At 43.4% G+C, this 21,284-nt stretch overlaps 1 protein-coding gene across 6 annotated transcripts in view; it reads right to left on the bottom strand.

Moving 5' to 3' along the window:
- ANKRD6 (ankyrin repeat domain 6) overlaps positions 1-21,284 on the bottom strand; it is a 150,079-nt gene that overhangs the window by 31,813 nt on the left and 96,982 nt on the right. For 4 of the 6 annotated variants that reach the window (XM_081139929.1, XM_081139933.1, XM_081139931.1 and 1 more), the window contains exon 3: positions 3,881-3,979. In XM_081139929.1, the coding sequence (XP_080996055.1) occupies positions 3,881-3,979 (99 nt within the window). Of the gene's footprint in view, positions 1-1,452; positions 1,792-3,880; positions 3,980-21,284 lie in introns of those variants that run through there. The other 2 variants (XM_081139928.1, XM_081139932.1) reach the window with 1 other exon arrangement.

The following is a 21,284-nucleotide window of genomic DNA, read 5'->3' as shown; positions in this document are numbered from 1 at the left end:
AACTCCCTTTCTTCTTGGGAGGCCTCTGAGCCTCAGCCCGTCTCCAGGCCGTAGCCCCACTCCATCTTTACTCCCGTCAGACAGAGCCTTCCCTCAGAGCCACGTCCTTGCCTCATTGGTCCATAAACTCTGGTGAAGGCCAACGTCAACTGTTCCCCACCATAACTGGCTGTCCTTTAGCTGCACCATGAGCTTTGTTAACACTAGATGGGGTGGTTTTGGGGACTGAGGGAGACACCTTCTCTGGTGTATAAAATCCAGCCACCCCTAAATTACCAAGATGAGAAATAAAGGCTCTGAGAGACATGAAAGACACAAGCAAAGAGCTGTCTCATGCTGTCTATCTCAGAGCTTCTCTTCCCCAGAACACAACACAAACAATCGAACCTCAGTTGGAACAGGGTCAATTACCTACAAATCCACTGTTCCTTCTATAAAACAAAAATTTACTGTTGAAATATTTCATTTTTGAAATAGGACACAGAAAAGAACAGAATGCATCCTCAATACAAACTTATTAATGACCCAAGAAGCAACTGTGACATAATTCTTATTTCTATATGATTTAAACATGAAACTCTGAAACTTTGGGGACTTTTTTAAAAAAAGCTGGACCTCCCTTTCTCTGAAATCAATAAAGATATATTTTTTAAAAAAGTTTAAAAAGCTGGGAAAAGTATAGCACTCTCAACAGCATTTACTCATTGTTCCTTCAGTGAATACTTATTGACCCACTACTGTGCTCCAAGTACAGTGGCATCTAATTCCCTCATTTTATTGATAAAAACAAAAACAAGACTCAGTGCAGGTCAGTGCCTAGCCTAGGATAACCAGCTAATTCGGGTAGCATGGTTGGGCCAGAATTCAAATTGTCAAGGCTCTTTGCACTGACTCCCACCTGTTTCTAACCTGTGAAGCCAATTAACCTTAGGGCGGGTCTTCAAAATATCAGATACCTCTGTGGGGTTGATGCCTTTATGGCATCATCAAGCTAAGTGCTTCAGCACAGTGCCATGGCCACTATAGGTGCTCGAGAAGTATTTGTTGAATGATTAACTACAAAGAAGCAGAAGGGAAAATGCTGCAGCTGGAAAGCCGTTGAAGAGCCAGCAACCTTGAAGTTTGGCACTTTCATTTGGAACATGTTGACCTGTTTGTAAAGTACATGAACTACCAGCTCTCAATTTTTCTGACATCCATGTTCCTTACTTGGGGATTTTTAAGAGGTTTGGAAGCTCTGAGGTCTAAACCTTTGTTCTGAAATATTTTTAGTATTCTCTCCTACATGGTGAAAAAGAGTGAGCAGATTCCAAAGCTAAGCTCATGGAAGAAACCCCAGTCATGCAAGGGTGGAACATGCCCCTTTTCAGGAGGAATCCCTCCCAGGTGACACAGGCAGACATGTTGCAAGGAAGCTCAAGACAGGCTAGGTGCGCAAAGCAAGTTGCTGACCTCTTTTTCTCTCTCTGATCTTCGAGGGTTCTTCCTAGCCTTTCTTCTGTGGTTTTTCTTATTTTTTTCTTCCTTCATGCCTTTTACCGTGGCCACAGGGTCCTGGACTATTTCTGAGGTGGGGGCTGTATGATTGCTCAATGACCAATCAGAGATGGCGTTAGAGCTCCAATGAGAGTTGACAGGATTGACAGGAAGCAAGAGGGAATTTGCTCCTGCGGTTGCATATTCTAAAGAACTGGTTTCCACAGGTTCAAATTCATAATAATCCCACTCCAGGCCACTGGAGGTCATTCTTCAACTAGTTCTCAGTCTTTACCATGACATAAAGAACAGTATCTGCAGAATATGAAGTTAGGGGTAAATGCTTCATAACATTAACATTCCCTATTTCTAATCATCTGAGACAACGTCTTAGGTAACAGGTAACTTCTAAAAGGATTTTTTCAATAATGAATCTCCCAGCTTCTTTAAAGAGCACCCAAAAAGAGTTTTCTTCCTCAAATTCTTGCATAAGTTTCAAGGCTGACCATCAACAAGCACAGCAAATACACGGAAGACAGACATGAGTCACAATCTGGTAGATGCACTACTTCAGAACTAGTGAAGATCCACTCCACCTTCTCCATTCTCACCTGCTTTTACAGTTTTGTTGTTGTGTTCTTATATTGTTTTGTATTGATTTAAGTTATCTGAGAGAAGCAATGTATGGACTGTCCTGTTTAAGTGGAAAAGATGAAAGAAAATAAATACTAATTCCAAAGAATGAAAGAGGGTGTTCCTGTTGAAAGTAGAGCTGGCTTTTCCTTCTGCTGACATGGCTATGTTGACATGGCTCCCCTTGGCTACCTTGTAAGAACTCCTTCCTGTTTTACTTCTTATCTTGTCTGATATAAACAGCAGAAGTTCTAGGAAGTTAGCATGGCTTTTGCTGCATTAGATCTCAGGCAGGAGTGTTGGGTTGGGATAGGTTAGCATGCCTGGCATTGCACCCCTGCCACTGTGGTAAGCAAGGGCTTTAATTATCCAAAGAGAAGACCAGCTGCATCCCAAGATGTGTGCACCAGCAACTCCAAGGCCTGCCTTTTCTGTGGTCAGAATCTATTCTCTCTCCTGGTATTTTTGCTGTCATCTAAGGATATGATATAATAATGAACATAATGATGGCTACAGTATGAGAAAATAAAAAAGTACTATGATTCAAGGTGGAAGTCAACAGCTTAAAGCTAAATTGGTGTCTTTTGAAAATAACGCTCTTGATGACTCAAGAGGTTCCAAATACAGCCAGAGATTTATGAATGACACTGGACAGCCTTCTGCCCATCATATTTAGTTATTTCTTTGAAAATGCTGTCCTCACTTGTGTGTTGGCCAAGTCTTAGAACATTACTCAGAGACCCAAAGAAACCTAGGAGCACTTTGGTAATGCACACCTAGCATACCTGGGAACCTGAAATCTGATAATACTCTGTAAACATGGTTATTAAAGGTGACTCTGGAAGAGGTTATAAGTGCAAACTCTCCAAGATTCTGTGTTCCTCACAAAAGTGCTTATTCCTTAGAGTCCTACTACACAAACTAGAATTAGAAACTGAAACTAGAGTTAGAAATGGTTTCCAATCACATTACCATAGAGCTTTTTCCTAATAGTTAATTGGAGAAAATTTACATAATTGTTTCTATCCCCTTCTTAGAGAAGCCACATTTCCCAAAGATCCACTAGGGCACCCAAGTCCTATGTGCCCCACCCATTGCTGCTTGGCTCAGGAATGCATACTTGACCCCAAAGGAGCCAACTGGAGTCTCTCTCTAGATAATCTGAATGAAAAGACTCAGAGGCTGAGTCTTGATATAGCGCCAGAGTGAACTCTTTCTGGAGGCCTCCCTTTTCTTGGGTTCCATGAGATCAATTTTTTTTCTTTGAATAGGTTGTTTTAAACTAAATGCACACCAACTAAGAGAAATCAAGGTGAGAAAAGGAATAAAATTAAGTTCTTAAGCCCCACCTTTTCTCCAACGGTAAGCCTTGTCAGTTACACACATTTCCAGCAGGCCTTGCCCATATGTACTCACTCGTGCGTGTGTGTGTCTGTGTGTGTGTCTGTGTGTGGTGTGCTCCTTCACACTGAGACAAGACACAGATAAAATGCCCTTTGAGCTCTGCACTTGCACAATACTAGTAAGAAATGAACCCTGATGGGAAACTACCCCACATTCCCAAACTCTAACTTGCTACTAAGGACAGGTCCCAGAGTAGATCTTCAAGAGTAAGTTCTTCCCGCCATGGGGACACCGACGGAGATAAAAAGCACTGAAGATCATCTCCCCCATCCCACCTCACAGCTGGTTACACACTGTACTGTGGACTTCTAGGCAGACAAGCTCCTCTGACAACCCATCCCCTGATAGAATGGTGGCTTCTACTCACATCATCCTGAACATCGAGGTCGCAGCCCGCCTTCAGCAAGATCTGGACCACAGAAAGATGACCTTTATTGGCAGCAAGATGCAGGGGGGTCCGGCCATGCTGTAGATGCAAAGCAAACACCGATTTCAAAACAGGACATCAAAATCACTCCCCTGGAACAGGTTGCACAGTGGCGTTTCTCCTTCCCCTTTGGGTTGGCAGAAGATTCCTATGGATTTTCCCAGAATTCAAGTTTGTCTCAGTTAACCTTGGCTACAGGCACTGTAATCAATGAACAAAATAGGTTCAAAATATGAAGATTTCCTTTAGTGCATAATCTCTACCCCCTACTCATTAACACAAGTAGGAAAATGAGAGGTTTCACACAGTCTTTTGTTTTCCCCAATGGTGCTAATTCCCAAAGATGATGAAGTGGCCAAAATGACCCTCATGGGGTGAGAACAGCAAAAAGTCAAGCTAATCAGCCCCAGGAAAATCTGGTTAGTAATTACTCAGAATTCAAACCACTGGACAAACTGATTAGAACAGGTTCTCCCCTTTTTAAAAAACAAATTTGAGAATTACAAAATTATTTTAACCATTCAAAAAAATGAGTAATATTTTTATTTTTAAATATATATATCTTTTTTTATTTCAGAGAGAGGAAGAGAGAGAGAGAGAGAGAGAGAGAGAAATCAATGATGAAAGCGTCACTGATTGGCTGCCTCCTGCACACCCCCAACAGGGGATCGAGCCCACAACCCGGGCATGTGCTCTGACCAGGAATCAAACTGTGATCTCTTGGATCCTCGGTGGATGCTCCACCACTGAGCCACGCCCGGCCAGCTGAGCAATATTTTTAAATGTACATATCCACTAACCACTTTAAGAAAACACTAGGGAAACCACAGACCCCAGATCTCATTTCCTCTCCAATCCCAGAGGTAACCACTCTTAAATTTGTTATTCATCATTCCTTTGTCTTTTAAAAGATTTTACTATGTTTACAGCTATAAACAACACATAAACATTGTTTTGTTTGTTTTCAAACCTTATATAAATAGTATTAAACTGTACAATATTGTTTGGAAATTTCAGGGTCCAATATATTTTTGAGGTTTTTCATAATCTCACATGTATTCCAGTTCATATATTCATGGCTCAACCCAGTCTTCTAGTCACGGACATGCAGGTTGTTTCCAATGGTTTGCAGAACACAACCATCTGCACATCTCCTTGTGCACTTGAGAAGGCTTCTCAGCCCTGCTGTTGCGTCACAGAGATGCCCACTCCCTTCACCTGTCCTGAGCATGCAGCTACTGAGGTATGACACTGAGGGTAACGCCCAGAATAACCCTCTTCGGTATAAATCAACTTCTATTCTAGAACCTTCCATGCCAAACTGAATTCTCCAAATGCTAAAGGAGAAACGTCCCCTTTGTTTCTTCCCTCAAGTTCACTGTGAAGAAACGTTTGCACCCCGTTTGAAGCATCCTTTCACCCCGCCCCAGCCACACTGAAACATACCAAAGGAATTAGTCTCCCGCGGCCTTAAGTCCTTTTTAGCACCTCCATAAAACTTCCCAAAGACCTTTATTGATATTCTAGCAGGATAAACCCATTTATTATTTCAACAAAGTGCCAGTTTGCCATAGGCAACTAGCTGTGGAGGAAAAGAGAGAGCAAACAATAAAAGATCTTAATTTCTACCCATGAAATGCAATCAAAGCACTAGAATGATTCTGGAAAGAAAGAGGTCAAAGCTCACTTTAAAATTAGAATTCTTAATTAAGAAAATGCTACTCCCAAGAAAGCAGGATATAAAAAGCCTTTATAAAAAAGCAGTGTCTGAGATGAGGAGCGACCGTCCTTGGTGACGGTTGTGCTCAGCGCCTGCTACTTAACCTTGATTCTTTCAATGAAATGGCCACAGCTGATTAGACAGAGCAACATGACTGGGTCCCACTCACGTGGCCTAGTCCCAGGTTCCATCTGTCATCTGTGTCCCTGTCAGGGATACAAGGCATTCTGGAACACAGGGAGTCATGACATGTGTGAGGAGAAAGATGTGTGTGCTGCAAGGAAGGCTAATGGGATGGTGGGACAAAAGTGCAACTGGAAAATACAGACCACAGTGGGGAGAAGCTGCCCAGAGAGAGGCTGGAAAAGAGGCCACAAGTCACTAGGTGCTGGGTCAGAGGAGCCCTGAGGAGCATCCTGGTCAGCAGCCAGATATTACTGGTGGCAAGCAAGGTCCAAGGAGGTGAAAATGTTTGTCCAAGTGAACAGAAATTGTCAGAAGTTAGGAGAAGGAAACACTGCTATGGTTCAAACCAGGTCACATCCGGAGGGCTCTTTAGATACTATAAGTTACCGACAAAATGGCCCTCGACTGGTGATACCTTTCTAATCCAAAGTCAGCAGAGACTCCCCTCTGTGTAGAGAGAAAAGGCTGGAGACATTGTAGCCCAACAAGTCTAGTTCAAATCCCAGCTCTGGCTAAAAATGCTTGTGTGCTTCTGTGCTGCACACTGTCTGAAGCCTGTTTCCTCATCTGTGAAACAGAACTGGCCTCCACTCCCCACCCCACCTCACAGGACTGAAATAGGAAAAATGTGGTAATGTCCATCTAACTCCGGATTCCTTTCCCTCCACTGTCCCCAGCCCTGACCCTGAAGGCACCTCAACTGTTCCCTCTCCTCCTCGACACCCCACAGCTTCGCCTTAGCCAAGACCAGTGACATATTGGCAAAGGCAAACGGACCTGGGCAAAAAGTTGGATTTCGGATCACTCGGACAGCCAGACGGGGCCCTAGCACGAGGGCTGAGGCTCCTGCCAGCTTGTCCTCGCCCACTTGGAGAAACTACTGCTTGTTCTATGTCATACAGCAGGTAACCAGAGTCTGGATTCACCCTAAGCTGTCTGATCCTGGCCCCCATGCTGATCCCCACTCTGCTGCTGTGGGGGTTAGGCTGTCCCCTGGCAGAGGGGCTCCGTGTCTTACCCTCAGGAAGCTCCCAAGACTCCTGGATGCTGACCTCCGAAGGTGCTTGGAAATGACCTGCTCTGCTTAGAATCTCAAGGATGGAGAGAGGTTTTTCATTCTCGCTGTACATGAGAATCACCTGGGGAGGCTGGTCTGTTTGTCCATCAATCAACCTCTACTTTCGCCTGAGCCCCTCCTCCAGAGATCTGGCTCAACTCTCTATGGTGCGGCCCAGGCATCAGTTGTCATACAACCTCCCCAGGTGATTCTAATGAGTGACTCGGGACCAGGGCAATTCTCCCCGGAGCAGCTACGTCGCTTGGGTGAAACGCGCCTCGTGGGGCCTGTCCAAGCAAGAGTCATTCCGCTTGCTGCATTCTTCATCATGCTTTCCCCCGCACCTGCCAGTAGACAACACTAAAACCCCGCATCGCCACAACCCAGGGCTTCCCGGATCCTAAACGAATATATAAACAACATAAGGACATTCCTAAAAATTTGGAAGATAAAAACAAATCACCTGTGATGCTACCACCCAATACAACTATTATCTTTTACCCACTCTCTTTCAGTGCATCCTTCTATTGATGCGTCTGCACAGTTATAGTCACAGGTCACATGAAGCTGTCTTGCTTTCTGCATTAATATTACACCTTAAACCAGTGGTTCTTGAAATTTACTGGGCATCAGAATCTCCTGGAGGGCTTGTTAACAGGCATATCTGGGCCCCTTTCCAGAGTTTCTGATTCAGTGGGCCTGGGGTGAAGACAATTTGCATTTCTAACAAGTTCCCAGGAGAAGCAGATGCTGCTAGTATGGGACCATATTTTGAGAGCTACTGACATAAATCATTGCTTTTCAACTCTGTTGCATATTAGAGTCACCTGAAAATTAAAAAAAAAAAAATCTCAAACCTTACTGCCAAATGATTGAATTCCATCAGCCTAGGGTAGGTCTGATGTGGGTGCTTTTTAAGTTCCAGGTGACTCTAATGTAACAGCCAGAGATTATGAACCCCTGCCTTGCCCCTTTAAAGGTGCTGGTTCCTCCAGCTTGCCTGATATCAGGATGGGCCATCTGAGAGGGGCAAAGGTGAGAAGACACAAGACCCTGCAGGGAGCACACATTTTGCTTGATCTGACCAGAGAGAGGGAGAGACTCAGAGCCTGTTCACTGCCAGGGAACTGAACAGCAAAGGGTCTTGAGATGTTGTCAGGCAACAACCACAGAAAGGTCACCTGGCTATCCATACTCTGGGGCGCTGCTTTGCTCTGGCAGGTTGAGCCCTTGTGGGTCCTGACTTCCAGGAGAACTGCTGCACAAGAACAGCAGAGTGAGTCCTGTTCAAGCAGGTGACCCATAAATTACACTAACAGGTGATGGTAAAGGGAGCACAGAAAACAAATGGTCCCTGCTGCACAGTTTGACAACGCCAAGCCCCACCTGGAAGGGCGGGACTATGTCAGGTAACATTCCAGGGACAGGATTCCTGTTCAGATAAAGATCTCCTGCCAACAGGATGACAAGGGACTCAACCAAAAGTAACCAGCTTAAAATGCACCTTGAAAGGAAGCAGAGGTGTTTCATTCCCAGCATGTGTTCAGACACGGTGCTTAACCCTTCTCACCGGCCAGGCCCAGGCAGACCAAGGTGTTTATGTAGGAGAGACCTCCCTAGGTAGGGGCGGAGCCCCAGGGAGGGGAACCTGGGGTCATTCGAGAACCACAACCCACAGAACCAAGCCTGGAAAGACTCTCCCCTCCCACTGACTCCATGGGGCCCAGGAGCCCTGGGCGGAGATCTGGTCACTCCTCTTCCAGCCAAGACTCAGAGGTTGGGTCGCAGCTCCTCTCCTGTTCAGGTCTCAGATCCTCCTTACTAAAGGACAGGCCTTTCAGACCATGAATGACAAGCCCCAGAGTGCTTCTGAAAAGTGAGAAAGAAGGGTGTTGGTGCCTAGCCATTCCCAGAACAGCATCTTTGTTTGATGACATGCTTAGGCCCAAGGTCACACAGAGACATGGGGCAAAGGAGGGTAAAGGAGTTGAGACCCCTCAGCACAAAGAAATACAACTGTCAATACAAAAAGGGCAGCTGCATAGAAGTGACCCACACAAGGGGAAACAGTCAACAGGAAGCATTAAGGTTACAACAGTAGAATAATTTCAACATGACAATAGTTCCTTTCTTTAGGAGATCGTGAGAAATAAAACAGATCAGGGCTGTACAGTCTTGTTTTTAATTTAAAAAATTTTTTCGATTACAGTTGGCATTCAATTTACATTAGTTTCAGGTGTTTGCACAGTGGTTCGACATTTATGTAACTTACAAAGTGATTCCCCCGTAAGTCTAGCACCAACTGGCACCATACACAGCTATTAAAACATTACTGACTGTATTACCTAAACTGTACTTTACATCCCGTGACTATTTTCTAACTGTGCAGTCTTTTTTGAGGCAAGTAATGTCTACATTATCTGTAGCATTAATAAGAAAGGAAAGAGAGATGTAGAAACAAGAAGTTATAACTCTAGTAAAGTAAGAGTGGCACATATTTCAGAAACAATATAACTCAGATTGAAGAAGGTCTTTGAGAGTTTAATTTGGACAGTAAGGAAAACAGGTTCAATGATTTTTCAAGATCTCAAATCTAATTTATGGCAGAACTACACAGAGCTGGAACCCGGGCCACTCAGCCCCTCACTTAGGTTTTAAATGGTGGAAGACTCCTGCCAGCTTTCTTAGGTGCCTCCCAGGGTCCTCTTATCATAGACAGTATTCCCAGAGTCTTACTGCCTGGAATGGTGTCAATTTGGGTCCAAGACTTCAAAGTGCTTCTTAGGCTTATGATTTAATGAAAACAAAGTTAAAGACATTCAAGGGAAAAGGGGGGTAAAAAAAAGTACCACAGATCAAAAGAGAGTGAGAAAATAAAACTTTACATTTAGAAAAATTACAGTAGTTCAGAAAGCCTTCTTTCCTTGTTGGAAATGTGTTTTGTCTACCTGGATAATTGACATATCACATCTTAATCAGACTACAGGTGACAAGAAGCAGTGAGGGAGTAAATTCCATGGATGCAAAAATCAGGATTCAAGGCAATCTCAGGTTGGAAGAACAGGCTAATTTTAACAACGTAAGACTTAATGGGGGCAGATGTAAAATTCCCGCACTGAGGGTCAACAGTCCAATCACACATGGGCTAGGGGACTGGGATTGTCCTGTAAAGTAGCAATTCTCCCTTGTAAAAGGGTCAGTTTCCTGTACCAAAAAGCTTCATAATGCTTCTTGAAGTCTTACTTTGGGGATGGTGTAATAATAATAAATAATTGGGAGAGATTATTTGAAATGTATATTGTTAGGACTCAATTATTCAAATATAATGGCTTAATTAATAGTGCATGCCTTTTGAGGTGATCCAGTAACTGCCATGGTTGGGCTTGCTTCTAGAAAGGTCCACCAGCAAGAAGGACCAAAATATTTCAGGCAACTTAAGTGACTATGAGGGATTCCCTTGGTCCCTATAGTGCATCTGTCCCCTAAGTGATAAGGCAGTTAATGGCCCTGATGCTTCTCACAGGAAGCTGCTTAGACTACATTTTCAATGGGTTGACACACTGACAGAGGGTCAGGCTTGGCCAGCAAAGTGAGAGAGCGGCACCGGGAAAGCCCAGTGAGTGCAGGCTGGTCTGACCACCCCTCCACTCAGAAAGAATTTCCTCCAGGTCTAAGGCTTTGTGGAGTACAGGGTTTGCTTTAGCAGAAGCAGCTGCCTTTTCTCCCTGGCACACGTCTGTCTGTGTATCTAAGAATTTTCTTCCATAGTCAAGGCAGTAGGTATAATTTACTTGACAACATTTACTAAGAGCCAGACTGAGCACTGAGAATTCAAGGGTGATATAAAAAAGGTCACAGCCCCTGCCAGCTCAATGCCCACCCACATTTCTTTTTGGATTTCCCAGGGATGATCACAGCTCCTTCTGGGAGGTAGAACAGCCCACACTGGGCACCTTAAGAGTATTGCTCCAGGGCATGAAGCTATTAAGGTGGGGGTACAACCTTCACAGGGGGTAAAAATACTAGAGACACGACACCAGAGCTCAAGGCACCAGGAAGACCGGAGGCATTTAGGCCCAGGGGGTGCCCCTTCACTGACTGGGGAGGCACAGATGTTAGATGCAGGGCTACACAAGGCTGACTCATGAACCTGGGACTCCTGGGTCGGCTGGGGCTGAAGTTGTAAACTATGGCCCTTAGGCCACAAATAGCTTTAAATTATAGCCTTCAGTTATCCCTGCCTTCCCTTTGTAATTTTTAAAAATTGAACTTTTTACTCTGAGATAATTATAGATTTATATGCAGTTTTAAGAAATAATACAGAGAGCTCCCAGGTATTTTTCACCCACTTTCCTGCAATTATAACATCTTGCAGAACTCTAGCACAGTATCAGAAAGAGGATATTGATATTGATACAGTCAAGATACACAACAGCTCTATCACCAAGGAATCTTCCTCTTGCCCCTTTACAATTATAGGCACCTCACTCTCCTCACCTGATCCCTACCCTCATCCCTGACCTCTGAGAAAGTACAAATTTTTTCCATTTCTCTAATTTTTAAAATGTTTTTTTTAATTGATTTTTAGAGGGAAAAGGAGAGAGAGAAAAAACACACATCGATATGAGATGAGAGAGAAATACCGATAGGTTGCCTCCCGCACACACCCAGACCAGGGATTGAGCCCACTACCTGGGTATGTTGCCCTCACTGGGAATCGAACTAACGACCTTTCAGCGCAGGGGATAACGCTCAACCAACTGAGCCACAACAGCCAGGGCTCTATGTACATTTTAGGATAAGTTTGCATATATGTGCGAAACACTTTGCTGGGATTTCAGAAGAAATTGCATTAAACGTATAGACCTATTTGGACAGAATTATCATCTTTACTATGTTGAATCTTCTAACTATGAACATGATATATATGCATCTTCAGTTATTTAGGTCTCCTTTGATCTCTATCATCAGCATTTTGTAAATTTTCAGATCCTGTACGTTTTGTTAAATTTATACCTAAGTATTTCATTTCCTTTGGAGTGACTATAAAGGGTATTTTGTGTTAAATTTCCATCACCATATATTCATAGTTAGTGTATTGCTATGTAATACATTTTTGTGTGTTGATCTGGTATCTTGCAAGGTTGCTGAAGTCTCATTAGTTTTAGAAGGGTTTTGTTTTGTGTTGTGTGTTTTTTAGATTCCTTGGTATTTTCTGTGTAGACAGTTATCTACAAATAGGGACAGTGCTATTTATTCTTTTTCAACGTTATGCCGTTTCTTTTTTCTTCGTGCCTTGTTGCAGTGACTAGAATCTGTAGCACTACACTGGTTACAAGTGGGGAGACCAGACATCCTTGCCTTATCCTCATAGGGAGGAAAGCGTTCAGTCTTCCAGCATGAACTGTTTAGCTGTAGGGTTTTTGTACTCTTTATCATGTAGAGAAAGGTCTCAGTTCTTAGTTTGATGACAGCTTTTTTTTTAACCATGAATGAGTGTTGGATTTTACCAAATGCTCTTCCTTCATCTGTGGATATGATCGTATAATTTTTCTTGTTTAACCTGTTGTTATAGACTAAATGTTTTTGTCTCCCAAATTCATATGTTGAAGGTCTATCCCCCAGTATAACAGTATTTGGAGATAGGGCCTATGGGAATTAGGGTTAAACGAAATCATGAATGTGAGACCCCATGATGGGCTTAGTTCTCATAGAGGAAGAGAGATCAGAGCTCTCTCTCCATCATGTGTAAACACCGTGAGAACGCCACATTCTGTAAGTCAGGAAGAGGGCCCTCACAGGAGAGAGCCTGCTGGCACCTTGATCTTGGACTTCTCAGCCTACAGAGCTGTGAAAAATAAATTGTCTGCTGTTTAAGCCACCCAGACTGGTATTATTTATAGCAGCCCAAGCATTCTAAGACAGCTGTTGATATGGGGATTACATTGATTGATGTTAAGCCAGCCTTGCACTGGGGATAAATTTCACTTGCTCATGGTGTCTAATTCTTTATACATTGCTTGATTCAATGAAAACATGGGCTAAAAGAAAACCAAGCGCACCGCCACCTACTCACCCATCTACCATAGATCCTTGGTTTATAACAACCTAAACATACAACAGCTCATTCTCATTAGAAACAAACCAACAGTCCTGTGAGAAAGAATTTTCAGTCTCCAAATAAGTTCCAGGCTTAATTTATTTTCTGAAACTTACATCATTATAGCTTAAGAGGGGGGGAAAAAAGAGAAAGAAGAAAACTGATAAGGGAATCAGAGAATTCACCAACAGACCATCTGCCCTGGCATCTGAGCAGAGGCCCAGGTGGTGACTCTCAGCTTCTACAGCCTCTTTCCTCTTTGGCATCTTCATTTACAGCACTCCTAGAATAATTTGGATTAGGTGATAGTGGTTCAGAAGTCTTACACCACGTCCATTACTGGCCTGGAAACCAGTAATCATCCAATGCATCTCATTCAGGAAAGGTACAGGTACATAATTATGGAGGATTTTAAAATGCTGACACCCAGCTTCACCACATTTCAATGTCTCCTCTGGAGTGGTTAGGACCTATTAAATATATGCCTGTAGGGGGTTTAACCGGCACATGAATCTGGGTTATAAAGTTCTCCACTGTGAGTTAGAGGCTTCAGTTTTAAATGCAGACTGCTCAGGCAACAGAGTGCAAACCCCAGAAATGGTGGATGACTTGCTGATTGAACACCCAGGTGCTAGAAGGGCCTCTGGGCCAACGCACCCACCAGACCTGCCCACGACTGGGGGAAAAGGGAGGGCCTGCCTCCACCTCCACTGAACACTACCTTAGACACAAGTGAGAGGGAAACGGAAGAGGCTCTGCAGAGCAAGACACCACTCCCAAGAATTCCTGAGAGGCAGTGAGGGGAGAAGAGAGCCGCTGGAGACTCAGGCCAATTCTGGGACTCCCATTCCAAGCAGCCTCAACATCCTCTCCTGAGATGATTGAGTCAGTTTTGAGGGCCCACCCCAACTTTTGAGGCTTGTTCTGCTCAATTGCAGTCCCTCTCCCCACAGGCCCAGGCAGGGGCTAATGTCTGAGTTCACCGGTTCCTACTGTCCCTCTCCATCTGAGAGGCTACCTCTTCCTCCTCCAAAGAGCGTCTCCTGGGGGCACCTCCCTACCTTTGCTAGAAACAGAGTCATTATGCTGCCTGTCTAATTAGCAACCTCATCACAATCAGTTAACTTATTGAGACTTTCCTAGTATTAACTCAATAAAGTTCCATGCATTGTCTCATAGGCAAGCCACCCAGCAATTCACAGCATGTGTCTGCCTTCCATTATTTGAGACATGCGTTTTCTGCAAATAAACTTATTTCTAGTTGGAGGTAGCAGTATTCATGTACTACAAAGAGCCATGACTTACAGGCCCCGTCACCACTGACTTGGCCCAATGCTCAATAGAGAGTGTTGTCCTATCCCACATGCAGGCTCTGAGACATCAGGGAGAAGTACCTGCAGCATGGACTGGTGCTCCACCTGGCTGCTCGTCAGTCACCTGGAGCTCTGGAAAAAGTCCAAGCTCAAACCACACCCCAGACCAATTAAATCAGAACCTCTGGGTGTGGGACCTAGGCATGGGTATTTTAAGGCTCTCCAGGTGATCACATTGCAGTCAACACTGAGAAGTTCCTGACCTGATGAACCTTCCATGCCTCTGAGGCCCCATGAACTGAAGTGAGAAAACAGTAATTATGATAATAGTAACAACCATCCACTGAGTTCCTTCTGCATTCTCATGTATTAAGCACTCTGCATGGATTACTTTATTTAATCCTCACAACAAATCCCTGAGGTAAGTGTTGTTATGCTGATGTTACAGATAGGAAACCAAGGCTCAAGGTGGCTAATAACCTGGCCAGGGTCACAGAGATGGTAAATGTGACTCACTGCCTGTGCTCTTGTCAAGGAAAAATTAGGAAAGGTTTTTAAATGGGTGACACATTCATAGAGATGGAAAGTGTAACGTGGTTGCCAGGGACCAGGAGAGGGGAAAATGGGGAGTAAGTATTTAAAGAGTGCAGAGTTTTGGTTTTGGAAGATGGAAAGAGTTCTGGAGATGGATGGTGCTAATGGTTTACAACAATGTGAATGAACTTAATGCCACTGAACTGTACTCTGAAACATGGCCAAATGGTAAACTGTGTGTTATGTTATTTTTACCATAATTTTAAAAAACAAAAGGAATTTTAACCTAACATGGGTAAAAGACAGACACACACAGCTGGGAGGTAGAGAGGGAGGGAGGAAGGGAGAGAGAGAGAGAGGCCTAGTGTCCTGTCTCAGGCACAATGCACTCACTTCCAGGTTATATCTCGTTTATCTTCATGTCTCTGAGGTACTTTACAACCCTGTAGTCTTAAAACACTCAGGGTAATGCAAATAAGTGGTGTCCAGCAGAGATCCAGTATATACTGGCCAGTTTTACATCTAATAAATTTATTTCCCTTTTTCTGATGGCCTACATATTGTAACATCTCACTGGTTCCCTCATTAGTTGATTTGTTAAATAAAATCCTAACACATGCTCATTTTATAACTGTTGCTCAGAAGTACCACCATATGTCACATTTCTTTGATGATTTCTGATGATAAACTACAAAGGTCTAAATTTTCCCTGTTGAGATTTTCTTCCCACAGGGTGATGCTTCTAGCTATTGTAGAACAAAAAGCAGATTTTGTTTGACCTGACTGTAACTGCACACCCACAACGTGTAGATCTACTAGCCCGGAGCAAGACCAGGGGGCTGCATCAGCCCTGCACAGGCTCCAGCCCTCCCTCGGGAGATGAGAGTACACTGGGCTACTGCGTGTTGCCTTGGGAGGGAACGCTGTTTTCCAGCTCCCCTCCTAGCAGCCACTCCCTTGCTTTCCTCCCAGGCGGCTGGCCCTAGACACAGCCCAGAGGGTGAAAAAGAGAAAACTCTATGGAATCCATGCTGAAGTAGAGAGGAACAAAGGCTAAATATAGGCCCAATTAGCCATAGCAGAGAGCTCCTGGAGAGTGCCAGAATGACAGGAAGAGTTCAGAAGGAAAACAGGGAGGAGGGAGCCATGGGGAAGGGAGAGCCCAGCACCCTTGGTCACAGTGCACTTCAAGGTCAGTCCCCACAGGTGTCTCTCACTCTGCTGCAGGAGTGCACACTGTCCAACCTCCAGGTACAGCAGTTCTCCTCCAGCTGTCAGCAACAAGGGGACATATGCCTGACCCAGCAGTGCCACTTAGAGAAATCTGTCCCACGGATATAACCACACTGCAGTAAGACCTCAGCACAAGGTTAGTTCCAAGAGCAGAAGACTAACATAATCTCAATGTCCATCAATAGGGGAATGGCTAAGCTAATTATAGTTCATTGAATATAGCAAAGAGAAGATATGCATTGTACTCTACAATTTGTATAGAAGCAATTTGTGGAGAAACACATACAGACACATCTATTTGCACATATATGCACGAACTATCTCAGGAAAAAAAATACAAGAAACAGGTAAAACAGATTGCCTTCAGGGAGACAGACACTGAGTGGCTGGGAGACAGTGTGGGAGAGACTTACCAACCGTCTGTATTAGAACCATCTGAAATGTATTACCTGTTCAAAATGTTTTAATTTTTTATACCTTTTTAAACAGGTCTATGAAGTCTTCTGGAAGAAGCAGGCTCCATACAAACCTGCCCTCGTGTTTTCACCTGACCAACAACTTTATAAGAATTTTTTCTCCACTGGGGGGGGGGGGCAGGTCTCAGGAAGGGACTATAAACCAACAGGCTGGCAAACACGAGCTCACACCCACACCATTCCAATAAGTTCTAATGCTAAACACAACCGCACAGAATAAAAAAGAAATGAATAACAAAGATCCTTGGTTTCCAGTGCTCCCCCCTGCCCGGGAGAGCAGGCCTTGCAGGCCCCTCCCAGAGGTGTTACCCAAACCAGAACCAGGTTTAACAACAAGAAGCCCAGGTCAAAGCAGCAGGAGGGATGCCACATGCAGAGCCTGATCCTGCTAAGGGTCTTGAGACCCTGAATGTCCATCATTTATCTACCTTCAGCCCTCTTTTGGGAGTGGCCCCTAGAAAACATCTACAGCCACACATGCTCCTCAGTTCTGTAAACACAAGTGTCATGCTTGGGACAGTTATGTTACTACAATCAAACCCTCTGAATACTTCTCTTTTTAAAAGTTTCAAGTTTATATTTATTGGAGTATAATCATTCACTAGTATGGGGAGGTGATATACAAGCTCCTAGGAGCTACAAACAACCTATAAATGATTAGGCCAAAGTTACTGGACCTCCTTACATGTATTTCCTTCTCTATAACAATTATATTTAGAACACCTATTTTTTAAAAAAAATCAAGGTGCAATTTATATCCAATAAAACTTCCCTTTTTAAAGTATTCAGTTTGATGTGTTTGAATAAATGTACAGTCATATAACACCACCATCACAAGCAAAATAGAGATTTTCATCTCCCCCCACCAAATTCCCTCCTGCTTTTTTATTGATCAATCCCTTCCCACCATCCCTGCCCCCTAGCAATCACTTATCTATTTTCTGTTCCTACATTTTTTTACTCTTCTAGAATGTCATATAAAGGGAATCATGTTGTGTGCAGCCTTTTGTGTCTGGCTTCAAATGCATTCGTCTTTGAGATTCATTCATGTTGTTTCTTCTGTCGGTAGCTCATTCCTTTCTATAGCTGAACAGCATTCCCCTGTATGTTTATTAATCCAGCGGTTTGGGCTGGGTGAGATTTACTTTAAGGAAATGGCTCATGCTTGGCGAGTCCAAACTCTGCAGGGTAAGCTAGCTGGCTGGAGGCCCAGGAAAGAGTTGAAGTTTCAGCTAGAGCCTGAAGGCAGTCCAGAGGCAGAATTCTCTCTTCCTCCTAGGGCAGTACTTTTTTCCCCAGGGCCTTCACATGATTGGATGAGGCCCACCATATTATGGAGGACAGTCTGCCTAACTAAAAGCCTGCTGGTTTAAGTGTTAATGTCATCTAAAAAATACTTTCACAGAAACTTCTAAAATAACGTTCGACCAAATATTGAGGCATCATGGCCTAGCCAGGTTGAAACATAAAATTAAACATCACACAAGATCACAAAGACGTTATCCTCTTCTAGAATTTTTATAGTTTATGTTTAGGTCTATGATCCACTTTGAGTTGACATCTATATGCGGTACAACACACTCACTTTTTCGGCACACAGGTGTCCAATTGTTCCAGCACCATCTGTTGAAAATATTATTCGTCCCCCATTAAACTGCCTTGGCACCTGTGTCAAAAGCCTGTTGACTACAGATGTGTAGGTCTACTTGAGGACTTCCTATCCTGTCCTCTTGATCTATTTGTCCATCTTTACACCGATATCACTCTGTCTTGGTTACCATAGTTGAACGGTAAGTCTGGAGGTCAAGTAGCAAAAGTTCTCCAACTTTGTTCTTCAAAATTGCTTTGGCTATTCCAGATCCTTTACATTTTCATATAGATTTTAGAATCAGCTTCTCAGTTTCTACCAGCAAAGTCTACAGTTGTCATTTATTAAATGCTAGACATTGTACTCAACACCTGTCATCTCATTTAATCTTCACAGCAACCCCACAAGGTTGGGACTATCCTTATTTTTCAGATGAGGACATTGAACAGCCTTGTGTCCTCCACTCAGACCCTCGGCCTGGTATTTGGACCACAACTCTCAGACCATGAGGTGGTCAGACCATTGAGGCGCTCCTCGTAATGGCAACCACATCCAACATTTACTATCTGCTAAGCATTGTTCTGAGTACTGAGTACCCAACAAAGTGGCTACCATTGTTTAATTCTCATTTTAGAGATGAAGATATGAAGCACAGAGAGATTAAGCAACTTTCACAAGATCACAGAGCTAGTAAATATGCTGGCATTTGAACCCAGGGCAGTATGGCTTCCATGCCCATGTTCATACCATTTACACTTCATTGCTTTGGTTAGAAATCTGTGAAGTTGGTACAAATCTCTGGGAATGGTGTGCATGTGGTGGGGGCGGGGGGAGCCTTATAGGACAGCCTTTTTCTCCATGGGCATTGAAGGAGAGGAGGAGCTGGGAAGGGGTGGTGGAGGATTGTGCTGAAAGGGGCAGGGACAGTTTAAGTGCTGTCCTAAGTGTGGGCCTCAGAGCCACACAGGGCTGGTTTCCTCGAAGGTGTAGCACCTCCAACTTAATGGCCTTTGTCCCCTTACTTCCTGCTCAGCACCTCCCTTTCCTTACTGGTATTGCACAGATCAGAGCACAGGCTCCTCAGAGCTGTTGTGAGAATTTCAGAGACAGTATATGCAGAGCACTGGCAAGTGCTGGTACAGCCACTTAACACACATATTTAAATGTCATTTTATGTCTGGAAATTGCTAAAATAATATATGCTTATTTTAATAAGTGGAACAATACCATGGAAAAATCTATGAAAGCAAAGCTAATCATCTTCCCCACCAGGGAACCAATGTTAACAGCCCCATATTTTCTACATGATTCTCTTTGCTCCCACGAACACAAGAATTTGTTTGCATAGAGAAGTATATTTGCTTCTTAACCAAAATATATCATACTATACCCATCACCTGCTACTTGCTTTTTTCATTTATCAATGGATATAACTGGTCAATATAAGTCTCAATTCTCTCTCCCAATTTCTTTCTGCATAAGCATATATGCAAATATGTAAGTTTACATAAATTAGATACACATGACACTGTTTAAGTTTGTATATGGTCTTTAGTTCTCTGTTTTCCTTGCCTCCTTCCCCTCCTTCCCTACCGCCATAATGTGCCCCCCACATTGCCCCCTCTTGAAGTTTCTGCCTGCCCACTCTGGTGCACTCTGGGCAGCTCTCTCTCTGTGAACAAGCTTCTTGAGGCTGTCCGTGGTCTGTAGTTCTTAATCATCTAAATCCCTATGTCATTACTCAGGAGCAGTGGAATGTATCGATAGAGAGTTGTTAAACATTAATTTTATGAATGAACTTGCATTTTTCTTCTTAATTAAACCTGCATCAAATAACCTTTGTCTTGTTAATTTGGAGAAAACAAAAGCTGTGATGAAACATCCCAAGGATCAGCTTCCTAAAAGTTCTATAAAAAGATGTTCTACCTGTGAATTACTACAGACTCTCAACTCCAGCTATATAGTCAGAGTTTGGCATCAGAAGCCATGCAGAGGGTTTACTAGACTGCAAAGTACCTCCTGGTATTGAGGTGACAATATTAAGCTATATGTGAAGACATATAACTAAAATGTGAGGTGACTGTGGAGAGAACAAATTCATATAAAACCAAAGGTGAGTTCTTATAAAACCAAGGAGTTCTTGCAAAGAAAAATCCCATTTTTCTGTTTTAGTACCAAACATCTTCAGAAGTGTCCAACTCTAAAAATAAAATCTACATATGTATATCTCACAAGATTCTGGGGATGAGCAATACGTATGTGAAAATAAATTAAAAAGTGTAAAGTGTTATATACATGTAAATATTGTTATTGGGATACTGCTTTACTAAAGTATCTGGACATATGAGGTCCTAGTCAGTAAAACACGTGCAGATTCTATCTACTATGTGTAAGATGCCAAGGAAGACGCTCTCATAAGCAGCAGCCCACAGGAAGTTCACAGTCTGAAGTTATAACCACATAGGTAAAACATGGTGGTTAAGAAAGGCCTCTACAACTGTTAGCATAGTAAGTTGGAGCACTAGGGAGTCTCCCCCATTGGCTGAGATGGAAGCAGGGAGAGGTTCTTACACAAGTGCGCCGAAAGCCAGAAAGATCAATGGATAGGGCCTGAGCATGCCAAAAGCTAGAAAGATGAATGGACAGGACCTGACCAGAAAGCTAGAAAGATGGATAGATATAGCCTGATAGCGCCAAAAGCTAGAAAGATGAATGGCTAGAACCCAAGTGCACCAACAGCTAGCAAGATAATTGCATAGAAAAAAGCCCTCCCTTTCCTCCCGGTAAGAACCGCAGGCTTGAACAGGAAGTGGAGATGGTCTTTGAGATAGGAGCCCACCATTCTCCCTTTCCTTCTGCACAGCACCTGTCTCACGAGTTTGGCTTTTGTTATGGCAGGCAGCGGAATCTGCGTTTAAGTTACAGAACCAGAAGGCCAGGGTTCCATTCCCAGTTCTGACAGTTTTGAACGGGAACTTTGGGTGGGTTACCTAACCTCTCATTGCCTCATTTTCTCATCTGTATAATGGGATAATAGAGTTGAGTGAGACTTAAAAGACTTAATCGTTGTAGAGCTCTTATAAGAGTAGTATGCAATTTACACTCAACAGCATTATTCCCCTCATTCAGCATATATG

The sequence above is a fragment of the Miniopterus schreibersii genome (genome assembly GCF_964146895.1).
Source record: "Miniopterus schreibersii genome assembly, chromosome: 6".
NCBI lineage: Eukaryota > Metazoa > Chordata > Mammalia > Chiroptera > Miniopteridae > Miniopterus > Miniopterus schreibersii.
Note: the sequence above shows the minus strand (reverse complement) of the source record. Positions and strands in the feature narration are given on the sequence as shown.